This window comes from Salpingoeca rosetta (assembly GCF_000188695.1).
Source record: "Salpingoeca rosetta unplaced genomic scaffold supercont1.18, whole genome shotgun sequence".
Lineage (NCBI taxonomy): Eukaryota > Choanoflagellata > Craspedida > Salpingoecidae > Salpingoeca > Salpingoeca rosetta.
The window spans coordinates 259,919-270,747 of NW_004754916.1; the positions used below are offsets into that span (position 1 = coordinate 259,919).

At 56.5% G+C, this 10,829-nt stretch overlaps 7 protein-coding genes across 7 annotated transcripts; 4 read left to right on the forward strand and 3 right to left on the reverse strand.

Annotated features, from left to right (window-relative positions):
* Positions 1-23: 23 nt before the first annotated feature.
* Positions 24-1,074, forward strand: PTSG_06472 (uncharacterized protein; the record flags this gene model as incomplete). Its single annotated transcript, XM_004991795.1, has 3 exons — positions 24-42; positions 472-658; positions 957-1,074. 3 exons carry the CDS (start codon positions 24-26, stop codon positions 1,072-1,074), a joined length of 324 nt encoding a protein of 107 aa, XP_004991852.1.
* Positions 1,075-1,660: 586 nt separating this feature from the next.
* On the forward strand, positions 1,661-3,206 carry PTSG_06473 (uncharacterized protein; the record flags this gene model as incomplete). The annotated part of the gene is made up of 3 exons (XM_004991796.1): positions 1,661-1,745; positions 1,991-2,443; positions 2,524-3,206. The coding sequence occupies 3 exons, from the start codon at positions 1,661-1,663 to the stop codon at positions 3,204-3,206; spliced, it is 1,221 nt and encodes a 406-aa protein (XP_004991853.1).
* Positions 3,207-3,749: 543 nt separating this feature from the next.
* PTSG_06474 (uncharacterized protein) lies at positions 3,750-6,223 on the reverse strand (the record flags this gene model as incomplete). The annotated part of the gene is made up of 8 exons (XM_004991797.1): positions 3,750-3,972; positions 4,123-4,206; positions 4,356-4,519; positions 4,661-4,775; positions 4,943-4,992; positions 5,325-5,384; positions 5,692-5,865; positions 6,209-6,223. The coding sequence occupies 8 exons, from the start codon at positions 6,221-6,223 to the stop codon at positions 3,750-3,752; spliced, it is 885 nt and encodes a 294-aa protein (XP_004991854.1).
* Positions 6,224-6,251: 28 nt separating this feature from the next.
* Positions 6,252-6,936, forward strand: PTSG_12445 (uncharacterized protein; the record flags this gene model as incomplete). Its single annotated transcript, XM_004991798.1, has 3 exons — positions 6,252-6,265; positions 6,412-6,546; positions 6,801-6,936. The coding sequence occupies 3 exons, from the start codon at positions 6,252-6,254 to the stop codon at positions 6,934-6,936; spliced, it is 285 nt and encodes a 94-aa protein (XP_004991855.1).
* Positions 6,937-6,999: 63 nt separating this feature from the next.
* PTSG_12446 (uncharacterized protein) lies at positions 7,000-7,428 on the forward strand (the record flags this gene model as incomplete). The annotated part of the gene is made up of 2 exons (XM_004991799.1): positions 7,000-7,233; positions 7,367-7,428. Exons 1-2 carry the CDS (start codon positions 7,086-7,088, stop codon positions 7,426-7,428), a joined length of 210 nt encoding a protein of 69 aa, XP_004991856.1. The 5' UTR covers positions 7,000-7,085.
* A 177-nt stretch (positions 7,429-7,605) lies between these two features.
* PTSG_06475 (uncharacterized protein) lies at positions 7,606-8,589 on the reverse strand (the record flags this gene model as incomplete). The annotated part of the gene is made up of 4 exons (XM_004991800.1): positions 7,606-7,885; positions 7,943-8,085; positions 8,263-8,455; positions 8,485-8,589. 4 exons carry the CDS (start codon positions 8,587-8,589, stop codon positions 7,775-7,777), a joined length of 552 nt encoding a protein of 183 aa, XP_004991857.1. The 3' UTR covers positions 7,606-7,774.
* A 251-nt stretch (positions 8,590-8,840) lies between these two features.
* PTSG_06476 (uncharacterized protein) lies at positions 8,841-10,345 on the reverse strand (the record flags this gene model as incomplete). The annotated part of the gene is made up of 5 exons (XM_004991801.1): positions 8,841-9,006; positions 9,212-9,609; positions 9,714-10,114; positions 10,140-10,244; positions 10,270-10,345. The coding sequence occupies 5 exons, from the start codon at positions 10,343-10,345 to the stop codon at positions 8,841-8,843; spliced, it is 1,146 nt and encodes a 381-aa protein (XP_004991858.1).
* Positions 10,346-10,829: the final 484 nt, after the last annotated feature.

The window sequence follows — 10,829 nt, forward strand, 5'->3', positions numbered from 1 at the left end:
ATGCGGACTTGAAACCGGGAACCATGTTCAAGAGCAAGGATGGTGTGTTACGTGCTTTCACAGCCGTCGCTGTGTTCCATGAGATGGATGCAACCACTATGTGAGTGCCTTACCTCGGTGCATGCGTATGCGCCCACGTCCTGTGTTTGTACGTGCTTGCATGCAAGCAAGGAGAAGGAAGCACGCGCGTCCACTCACTCACAAACACATACTCTCTCGCTCTGTCTGCCTGTCTCACACACTCTCTATCACTCGCACTCACAAACACATACACTCATACACACACACTCCACACACTCTCGTACACACACACTCCCCCTGTCTCTCTGTCTATCACGCATTTTCGTGCACCCACATACATCCACATACACACTACATCCACACACGGATCAACACGGTTGGTTGCAAGGCAAGGGGGTTGAGGTGCCTACAGCAAGCACGGCAGCAGATGCCTCTCGGCGGTGTGAGCAGCAACAATCCCACGAGCAGACCCAAGGACAGCAGCGCTGACGTCGTGGGCACAACTCCGACAGCAGGGACTTGACGTGCGCATTGTCGCGTATCCCATGGGTCTGCACGAGCTGTGCACCATACTTGCGCATCACGATGGTGTGGTAGACATCAAGTGTCTCCCACAAGCAGACGTCGTCCTTGCTCGGTGAGGCAATGTTTTTGTGTGCTTGCGAATGTGTGTGCGTGTGTGTGTGCGCGCGTGTGCGTGTGTGTGTGTGTGTGAGTCTTGCGTGCGTGTTGTATGCGTGTGCGTGCGTGTTGTATGCGTGTGCGTGCGTTTTGTGTGCGTGTGCGTGTGTGTGCGTGTTTGTGTGTGGTTGTGTGTGTGTGTGCGTGCGCGCGTGTGTGTGACTGGATAACCCTTTAGCCCTTTGACCCTATTCATAATGTGAGCGGACGCAGCACATCCTTACATGTACAGTCACTTGTGTTCTCACGCACAGGTTCAGGGGTCATGAGGATGTGGAACTTGTACTTGTGGACATTGATGGCTGTTGCTCCATTAGCTACATTTCGTGTACAGATCCTTTGCGACACTCGGCAAGGCCACAGGACTGCTAGGAGCAGGATTCTGTTGGCGTGGCATGCGATGAACGCAGCACCAGACCTTGTTCAGGTACGCACTGTATGCTTCCATGTATGTGTGTGTGTGTGTGTTGCGTGTGTGTGTGATGGCTCACGCAAGTGTCTTCGCTAGCGACCGCATCGTTGTCCATCTCGCGCCACTGTGCATCCCTTCCCCTCACCGTCGCATCATTCCATCATTGTCTATTGTCACATCCACAACAGATGAAGAAGGGTGCACAAGATCTTGGTCTGCTGTGGGATGAGCATGTCTGTCACCCGTCATATCCACGCGTTTGTGGCTGAGTGCTGACGGCGTGTGCGTCACAGCTTCTTTGACGAGCATGACCAGCATCGTGTCGCAGTACAAGGAGAGGTTCCGAACCTGCGCAGCTGCAAGCAAGCTGCCAATCTCAGCAACCACCACCAACCTCACGCCCCTGCCGTCCATTAGTGGCTGTCTACGCTGCAGCGTTGATGTTGGAACGCTGACCAGACCGTGTTTCGGGTGTTGTGGATCTCCGTGGACCATCGCGGACGCCTCTCCTCCAACTAGCCAACTTCACTGACGCCATCTTTTGCGATGAACGAATTGACGCTTGTTTTGTGCGCGGAGGACATCGTGCTCTCACAACACATCTCCGTGCTTCGATTTGACGGCAAACTTGGTCCGGATGCCAGTTGTGAGGATTGGAAGTGGCACGAGGAGCGAGCTGTCCCAACTCTCTCAGCTCTATGTCATGGAACGTCTGCGTGCTCTGCGTGCTCTTGTGTGGAGCACCCACAACATCCGGACTTCTGGACAACCCTCTCTGAACGCTTCAACAGAGTCAAGATCCAAGAAACCCCACTGAGCACATCGCCAATCGTCCGTTTTCACCAAAACACCACCCACCCACTCTCCCACCATCAGTCATGATACGAGGTCTGCTGGCGGTCTTTGTGGTGGGAGCGCTGTGTCGCGTGTGCCCAGGGAACGTGGTGCTGGAGGAGGACGGCGCGGGCGCGTTTCACATCAACACGAGCGATCCTCACCAGCAGCCAGTGTTTGTGAACGGAATGGATGTGCAACAGATGTACACCAGGCTGCAGGAGCAGCAGAAGCTCATTGAAGTTCAGCAGGACATGCTTGGAGCCCAAAACTTGGCGATTCAAACACTGGGCAACACCCTCCACGTCTTCCGTTCCGCGTCCTGCCCAGCGTCTGCAAGGAGCACCATTTCCGCTGGTTCTGGAGACTACAAATGGAATGGGGGCGTCTTGGCCCCGAATGGCCACATTTACGCCATCCCTGCCGCTGCCACGGCGATCCTCATCATCGACCCAAACTCCAACACTGCTGACAGAACCTCAATTACTCACAGTGGTATGGAGGGGCGCTTGCCCACACTGACCTCATTTACTTCTTGCCGAATGGAAAGCGCCCTGTGCTCATTATTGATCCAGCGACCAACACGGTCGACTTGACAACGATCCCAGACGTAGGTGTTGGCGGGTCCTACAATTCTGCACTGCGCTTGGACAACAACCTCATCTACGGCATCCCGAGGAGTGCTCCTGCCGTGCTGATCATTGATCCAAGCACCAACACTGTTGACACAACGAGCATCGCTGGAATAAGTGGTGGCACGTGGGAAGGGGCGGCCCAGGCTGGCAACGGGCTCATCTTTTCTGTCCCCTACAGCTCAAAGTCTGTGCTCATCATTGACCCGAAGTTGCGAACTGCAGACACAACAACCATCACAGGCATTTCTGGTGGGCGCAAGTGGCATGGCACCGCCTTGGGCGGCAACGGGTTCATCCACGGCATTCCTTACGACTCGCGCTCTGTTCTCATCATCAACCCCAACACAAAGACGATTGACACAACCACCATCAGCGGCATTTCGGGTTACCAGAAATGGCATGGAGCCGTGGCAGCGAAGAATGGGTTTGTTGTTGGCATCCCTCGCGACTATTACAAGGCGCTGATCATCGATCCCATCACCAACCGAGCCACACGGCACAGCATCAGCGGACTCCCTGCCGGGGACGCCAGATGGTACGGAGGTGTGCTTGCAGACAACGGTCTGATTTACGGCATCCCATACCGCGTTGGCACGTGTCTCGTGATGGATCCAGGATGCTAAAACTGGCGAAGAGGGGCGCGCGCATGTGTGTGTGTGTGTGTGTGTGTGTGTGTGTGTGTGTGTGTGTGTGCGCGCGCGCGCGCGTGTGTGTGTGTGTGTGTGTGTGTGTGTGTGTGTGTGTGTGTACCTGTTTGAACTCTCATGGTGTGCTCCCTCTCCTTGCCTGCTTACCATGTGTTGCCAACCTTTGTTTACGTGTGTTACCCTGCGTTTCGATCGCTGCGCATGTCATTCCCCCCCCCCTTGTTGTGTCTTGTGTGTTCTGTTGGTCACCTTCACATAGTGTGGCTACCAGTGGAATGTTTACCCTCAATGAACAAACTCAAACACGCGCACAAACACATGAAGGTGTGCTCCATACAGAAGCCTAGAAGCAGTTCTTGTATGTGCACGTGGAAAGGCGCACACCTTCACATGTATGTCATTACCAACACACACCCAACGTGGGGTCGCATCGTCGTCGCGTCCTCGCACGCAACGGATCCTGGAGAGCACTGGTTGGCGTGTCATACACAATGAGCGTCGTGTCTTCAGCACTTGCAGTCAGTTCGCTTGCATGTACTCTCCAGCATCAAAGCACAGGCTCATGTATCCCGCAGCAAAACCGACTGCAACCACGCACGTACTCGTTGCGGTTCGTCTGTCCTGACGCGGCATCGTTCGTGCATTGCCACGCCGCATGCAGTTGCTGTTCCTCCACCATGTTGCCAGCGGCTGCAGTGGCCGGTTGATGCGTCCTGTTCTGGATGCGCTCATCCACATCACGCTGCACGCGGTGCACATCACGCACGTGTAGCCGTACGCCAGTGAATGAGTGTGCTCGTTGCCACGCTTGCACGTCACACAATGCAGTGCAATTGCAGTGGCTGCATGCGTTGTTCTCGTTCACAGGCACGTCCTCACAACCACACCGCACCACACCCACGCCGTGTTCACGCAGTATCCCTCCCGTCCCAGGCGTGCCGCCGCAGGCCGTCTCGTTGCACGGCGGGGCTCTGCCCTGGTCCAACGTACACCACACACGCACAGTTGATGCCACGCTGTCCGGCACCTCCTCAGATTCAGCAAATCGTGATCCAGAACGGATCAAGCGCCATGTGCAGCATCGTTGCCGGATGTTGGCATGTTGCTGTTGCAAAGCGTTGTCACCTGCCAGTCGTACCACAGCTGCTTGTCGACAATCGCGTGGTGCAGGAAGAATAGCGGATCATGCGGCGAATCACGTGGCGAATCATGTGGCGAAGCATGTGGCGAAGAATACGTTGCCGTCCTTCCCACCTGCGCACAAACACGTGCATGCCCTCGTGGAGCAGCTGCAACGTGTGCGAGGATGCCAGCAATACAGCGTCCGCAAACGCCCGCATCGCCTCTGCGCGGCGAAGAGGGGTGAGTGACAGTGCGCTGTGCTGCCGTCTATCGCGGCCACCAACGTTCCACACACTTGCCTGGCGCACAGACAGCGCGTCAATCGTCCAGTCCCAGCTTCGGATAGCCACGTTGCAGTTGCTGCTCTCCTCCCGCAGCGTCAGCACCAAGGTGCGTGTTGGCCAACAGCCACCACATGCTGCTCTGTTCCAGCGTGTGCGTGCAGCATAGATCGTCACGCATGCACGCATCGAGCACGACGTGTATGAGCTCGAGAGAGCTGCTGAGTGAGTTGGTTGTGGATGGTGTTGTCATTACGAAAGCACTCGCACTGAAAGAGGACTGGGGTGGTCGCAGGTAGGTGCACGTACAGCGAACGTGAGATGGCTGCACTGCACAGTTCAGTTGTGTGCACGCTTGTCTGCAAGAAAGCATGGCGACAAGAGAAAGGGCAAGCGAACATGCTGCATGTCGATCTCACAAGACATGGTGGTTGCATCCACTGCCAAGCCAGTGCAGCACGAAGAAAGGTTGCCGTCCATGATGATAACGATGAAGGAAAGGGAAGTGAGGTGTGGCCGTGCACGGAGTGCAGGAAAGAGATGTCGCTACACTGCGCAAGTTGCCTTCACGGTTGTTGCTGCTTGCTGCTGTTCTGGGTGTCAGCATGCGTCCTTGTTTGTGTCACTGGCAGTGGTTATCATCGTTTGGAAGTAAACGATGAGGTGGAAGAAGGTAGCAGCTGCAGCACACATTTGGAATCACGCCGTGGTTCGCTGTCTGTGCGGGTGATGATGATGGGAGTAGCAGGAACTGATGTGGTGTGCAGTGTGGAAGCGACAGTGCTGTTGTTGATCCACAACCAGCCCAAGCCAACGTGCGCGACAGCACAAAGCACAACAAACAAACCCCACTTCATGTTTTCTATTCTGCAGTCTGGCCAACTTGCGTGTGTTGCCAAAAGTTGCAAGGAAGGAAAGTGTTTGCGCAGAAGGAAACAAAGCCAGCTAAAAGTGGGAATCCTTTCCTTGCCTGGTGGATTGTTTTGTTATTCTCTTGTGTGCTTTTTCTTTCTTCCACCTTCCTTGCTTCCATTCCCTTGGTGTTGACATGCCGCGACCTCCTCCTCTCCCAGCTGCTGCTGCTGCTGCTGCTGCTGCTGCTGCTGTTGCTGTTCGCCCTCATCATCGCTGGGCGCTGTTCTCGCAGTTGCCACTGTTGTTCTTGTTGTTCTTGGCAGGCTTGTCGGTCTTGTCGGTGACCCATGTTGACGGCAGCGGCTGCTTGAAGGATGCTGTGAGTGTGTGTGTGTGTCTGTGTGTGTCTGTGTGTGTCTGTGTGTGTCTGTGTCTGTGTGTGTGTGTGTCTGTGTGTGCTTGATGTTGTTGTTGTGTTCTTGTTATCCTCGCGTTTTGCTTCTTTGTCACAACGTGCCCTCTGCTCTGTTCACGGTCGCACTTGCAGCTGCCACTGACTCACACCTCCACACCACCACATCTCCACCTCTCCACATCCGTTTCACAACACCACCATCTTGCAGGACTGCACGTTGTGTGCATAGAGGTGGACACAACATTGAGGCACCTGGAAACAACGCTCAATGAGCTGTTCGCCACGGGACAGTTGCGTCCACGAACCATTTCTTCCACCATGATTGATCTGTCATCAATCCAACGCATGATGAACGCCTTTGGGTGCAACAGCAACGGTGTTGAAGAGAGAAATAGGAGAAATCAACACCCATCAAAGGCAGCCCATCTCAACCACACACGGCATGCACTGCCGTCCTCACGAGCGCACAACCGCTCCCCTCATACACACGCGTGCGACGCGCTGATAGCGACGAACAGCGTGCTGGCCAGTGTACCCTGCGAAGCATCACTGATGGCTCGTGCCCTGGAGCCTTGGAGCTGACGTCAATCGTGTACTGTTCCTCACGGTTTCTCGCCACGAAGCACGTGGGCGAGGAATCGACGTTGGTGAGCACATGACGCGACAGAAGCGTTGAGACAACGACTGTGAGACCTGAAGCTGCAACTGCTGCGCGATGTTCTGATGTTGTGAGTGACCTGAGTCGCGTGGCCTTTATCCACAGCCTCAAACAGATGCATCGGTGTGTGTGTGTGTGTGTGTGTGTGAGAGAGAGAGAGAGAGAGAGAGTGTGTGTGTGTGTGTGTGTGTGTAGGCACGTGTTTGTTGCCACCCACCCATCCACCATCCACTTTACAGGGACTTGAAGAGCGGCAACGTGCTGGTATCATCGTCGCTGCGTGCCAAGATTACGGACTTTGGGTCCATTCGCCAGTGCTTCACGCGTGACAGAAATCAGCAGCAAAGGACACGCCTGTCCTCAAGCCATGCATGATCCCCTGTACAGCCAGCAGGCCGGACTGCAAACGATGCCGAACATGACACTGACGGCAGGGGTGGGCACGCCGCAGTACATGGCGCCAGAGGCACTGACGGGCGACAAGTACAGCTTTTGAGGCAGATGTGTGCAGCTTTGGCGTGCTGATGTGGGAGGTGGGGACGCAGCGACCACCTGATCTGATTGAGCAGGAGAGGGAGAAGGGGAGCGAGTATCGGGGACCGATCCTCGCCACCATCAGCAACCTGATGAAGGATGGGAAGCGGTTGCGATTTGATGATGGTGAAGAAGATGGTGAGTCGAGTTGTGTGTGTGTGTGTGTGTTGTCATGTGTGTGTATGTGTACAGTATGCATGTGTGTGTGTTTGGATTGGTTACTGACGCGTCCTTCTCTTCTCACGACACACACACACACACCTCCGCACAGCCATCCCCGAGTGGTTCCAGTCGCTGACGTACAACCGCATGGCGCAGAACTCGCGTGAGTGACCGTCGTTTGGAGAACTCATGGACCACCACTTTGCTTGATTGTGTGTGCGTGCTTGCTGACTCTTCTTGTGCACGCGTGCGTGGATGTGTCGTCAGCATGCATGTATTGCGGGGTTGGAACGACGCAAAGTGCAAGCAATAAACCAACACCAACGCAAAGACAACCCAACAGAACCCATCAACTTCAAGGCATGTCACATTTCATTCTATGATGGTCGGCAACGTTGTTCTGCACGCGCTGTGCTGCACCTCCTTCTTCAGCGCATACAGCACACCCTGCCACTTCACGTGTAACCACCGCTTGAAAGAAGCGTCGCACATCTATCCCCTTCCTGCTCCTGCTGCGTCAGCCACGCAGCAGTTGCAACTCAATGTCTGCGCAGTCCGACGTGAGCCCAAACAGCAGGCTCAGCACCATGGAAATGACAAGCGGGGCGCGCAGCAGCGAGCACCACCACTGTAGTCGCCGTCAAAGGTGTCCAGGTCAAAGTCCACCAGCAGCACGTTGTTGAACATGAGCAGCAAGGCCGTTGGCCGACAACGTGTCGTCGTTGAGCAGCAGCAACTGGAACGACGTCCACCCGGACAAATTGCTGATGCCGAGGACGAGCAGAGCAGGAAGTGGCGCATGTCGAAGCAGATGGTCAGGATTATGCGCTGGCCGGAACGGGTGCAGGTGGTACCGCAGAGGAACGGAACGTGTGTGCGTGCTGGGAAGGGTTCGTGGTGGGAAGAGTATGTGTTGGGAAGAGTGCGTGCTGGGAAGAGCACGTGCCACGCACCACAAACACCAACACCACATTCGTCGCTTCCAAACAGCCGTGACTGCCGCACCTCCTGCACCATGTCCACAATCAGCCAGCATCAGCATGATCACCACCGACTTGTTTTCACCAACTCCCAGCAGCAGCTGGGCCACGTCCTTGCCACTGATGAGGACGACGGTGATCATGTACCACCTCGCCGCCTCCCACATAAAACTGGCGCTCACGCGAACAATGAAGCTGCCAAACAGCTCTGCGTCGCCCTTGTCCACCAGCGTCATCATTCACAAACCCAGCTGCACGCGCCAAGTGGCACCACGCGCGCCCCAGCGTCCTCAAGCTTGGCCAGCCCACCAGACAACTTCTGCAGCTTGTGCCAACACGCATGGCTGCTCATCTCGCTGATGAATGGCCTGTCTGGCTCAGTGAGACAATCATGCTCGCTGCTGGTGGTTGTACTGCTTGTCGGCGGTGGAGGTCGCAAGCGCAAGCTCGCTTGTAAACGTGCGCACAAGCAGAATGACGTCTGCTACGAGGGTGTGCGTCAGGAACGACGCGCAATGACCAGGGCTTCACTGTCAGGGCTTGTTGCCCTCCGAGGTTGAAGGCCCTGATGGCCTCACACACCTGCTCTGTGCTGCAGTTGAGCTAGGGCACGCTGGTGGTGCTGAAGATGGCACGGAGTGAGGGCGCGTGGCTGGCCTTGTTGGCCGCAATCGACAACAGAGGCAGAGGCGTGTCTGTCTCGGCATCCTGAACGGCATTGCTCACGGTGGCAGGGAACATGCGCACGGCTCGCTGCAGCTTAGCAACGCTGCCCACGTCCATTGAACGAGCGAGGCGATTGGGAGCTCAGGGCACAGCCTCGACGTGGTGGGTGACAAGGACAACAGCACCAGGCATCGTGTCTTGGGTCAATCTAGATGGCCAACAAGGCGGATTGTGATGGCCGTGGTGTTGCCCTTGTTGAAGCTTGTGAGCACACAATACACAGCCGGCACCGCGAAGCTCGGCCATACAGGAGAACGTGCTTGGCGTCGCGTGTTGATGTGGCTGATTCAAAGCTGGCACTGGCCGGCGTGGTGCTGAGTGATGGCTGCCAGCCTCGCGTGCTCCACAGCACAATGACAACACTTGTCATGTTCCACTGCTCCAGGGTGTACGTGGTCAGGACGTGCTCCCCGTTGCGGAGCTGGTGCACACCCCCGCTGTTGCCTCTGATCGATTGCGCTGACCACCAAACGGAGGGCGGCACAGCGGCCACACGGCAGGGGTCGTTGACGTTCCAAACACTTTGCGCCACCGTACCCGGCAGCGAGCACGCGTGCCCTGCTGCAAGAGGGCTGTAGATCAGGGACACGCGCGACGACAAGGAGAAGGAGGAGGTCAGGCTGTACACCGCCCAAAACACAGGCCTCTGGCACAAGCAGGTGCTGGTATCTGCTCGCAAACACACTGATGGTGCTGATCAAACCATGGCCCTCGCCAAAATGATGCCACAGGCGCACAGGAGAAAGTGACGAAGTGGTGGCTGTTGCCATGGATTGGATCTCCGAGACGTGCGCGCTGGTGATTTGGCGGATCGCGTGCACTCCGTCGTTGGAGTCGCTGGAGAGGTGGCCACTGGCCACGACCAGTGGATGGCTGCTTCCGCACAGCCGCGAAGCCACAAACGTCAGCGGAGTCGTTCAAGGATGCAACAGCAGCGCACGCGTTGCCGTGTCCACCACCTGCACACACGGCCCAGATGAACGTTGTAGTGGATGCGGAGCACGGTCGCACGCGACAGGTGCACGGCCAGAAAACACCTCCAGCAAGCAGGTTGTCCTTGATCATCATAACGACGTCCTCGGACTCAATGTTGATGCCGTCGCCAACTATTGCCACTGCCTCGTCCTTTCGCCTGCAGCTCCAACACGCTGCTGCAAACACGTTGTCGATGCCAACCTCTGCCTCCAATGGACCGCGCAGTGCCCTCCTTGTCGCCCGTGAGCATGGCCATGGTCAGGCCGTGCGGGCGCAGCAGGCGCACCACCCTCTTCGCCTCTGGGGCTTGCACATGTCAGCGAGACCAAACGTAGCCTGGGCAGGAGGTTGCCGTCTGCCGAGCACCCAACAACCGTGTAGCCACGCGTCTCGTCGCCTTCGTGCATCGTCTGCCGCTATTTGCCGCTAATGGCGTGGGCATGCCAATTCCACAATGGGCATGCCAAAGGCAATGGGCTTGCTGTCTAAGGTTGCTGAGATGCCCCGACCAGAGACCGTCTGTGAAGTCCGTCGCGGGAGACAGCGCCGCCGTGCACCATAATCGCCTGGCCCAGGGGCATGCTAGCTGTTTGCCTCTGCAGCCGTCACCAGCTTCAACAGGGTGTCCTCCTCCATCCACGTGTCGTCATCACCGAGCACGCGCACGCACGTGACTTGTGGCGATCCAACCGTCAGCGTGCCCGTCTTGTCAAGCACGGCCTGTGAGGAGGGAGAGTTGAGAGAGTGGGTGAGAGTGTGTGTGTGTGTGTGTGTGTGGGGGGGGGCATGGAGGTGTGAGTGTGTGTGTGTGTGTGAGTGTGTGTGTGTGGGGGGCATGGAGGTGTGAGTGTGTGTGTGTGTGTGAGTGTGTGTGTGTGTGTTAGTGTTCTC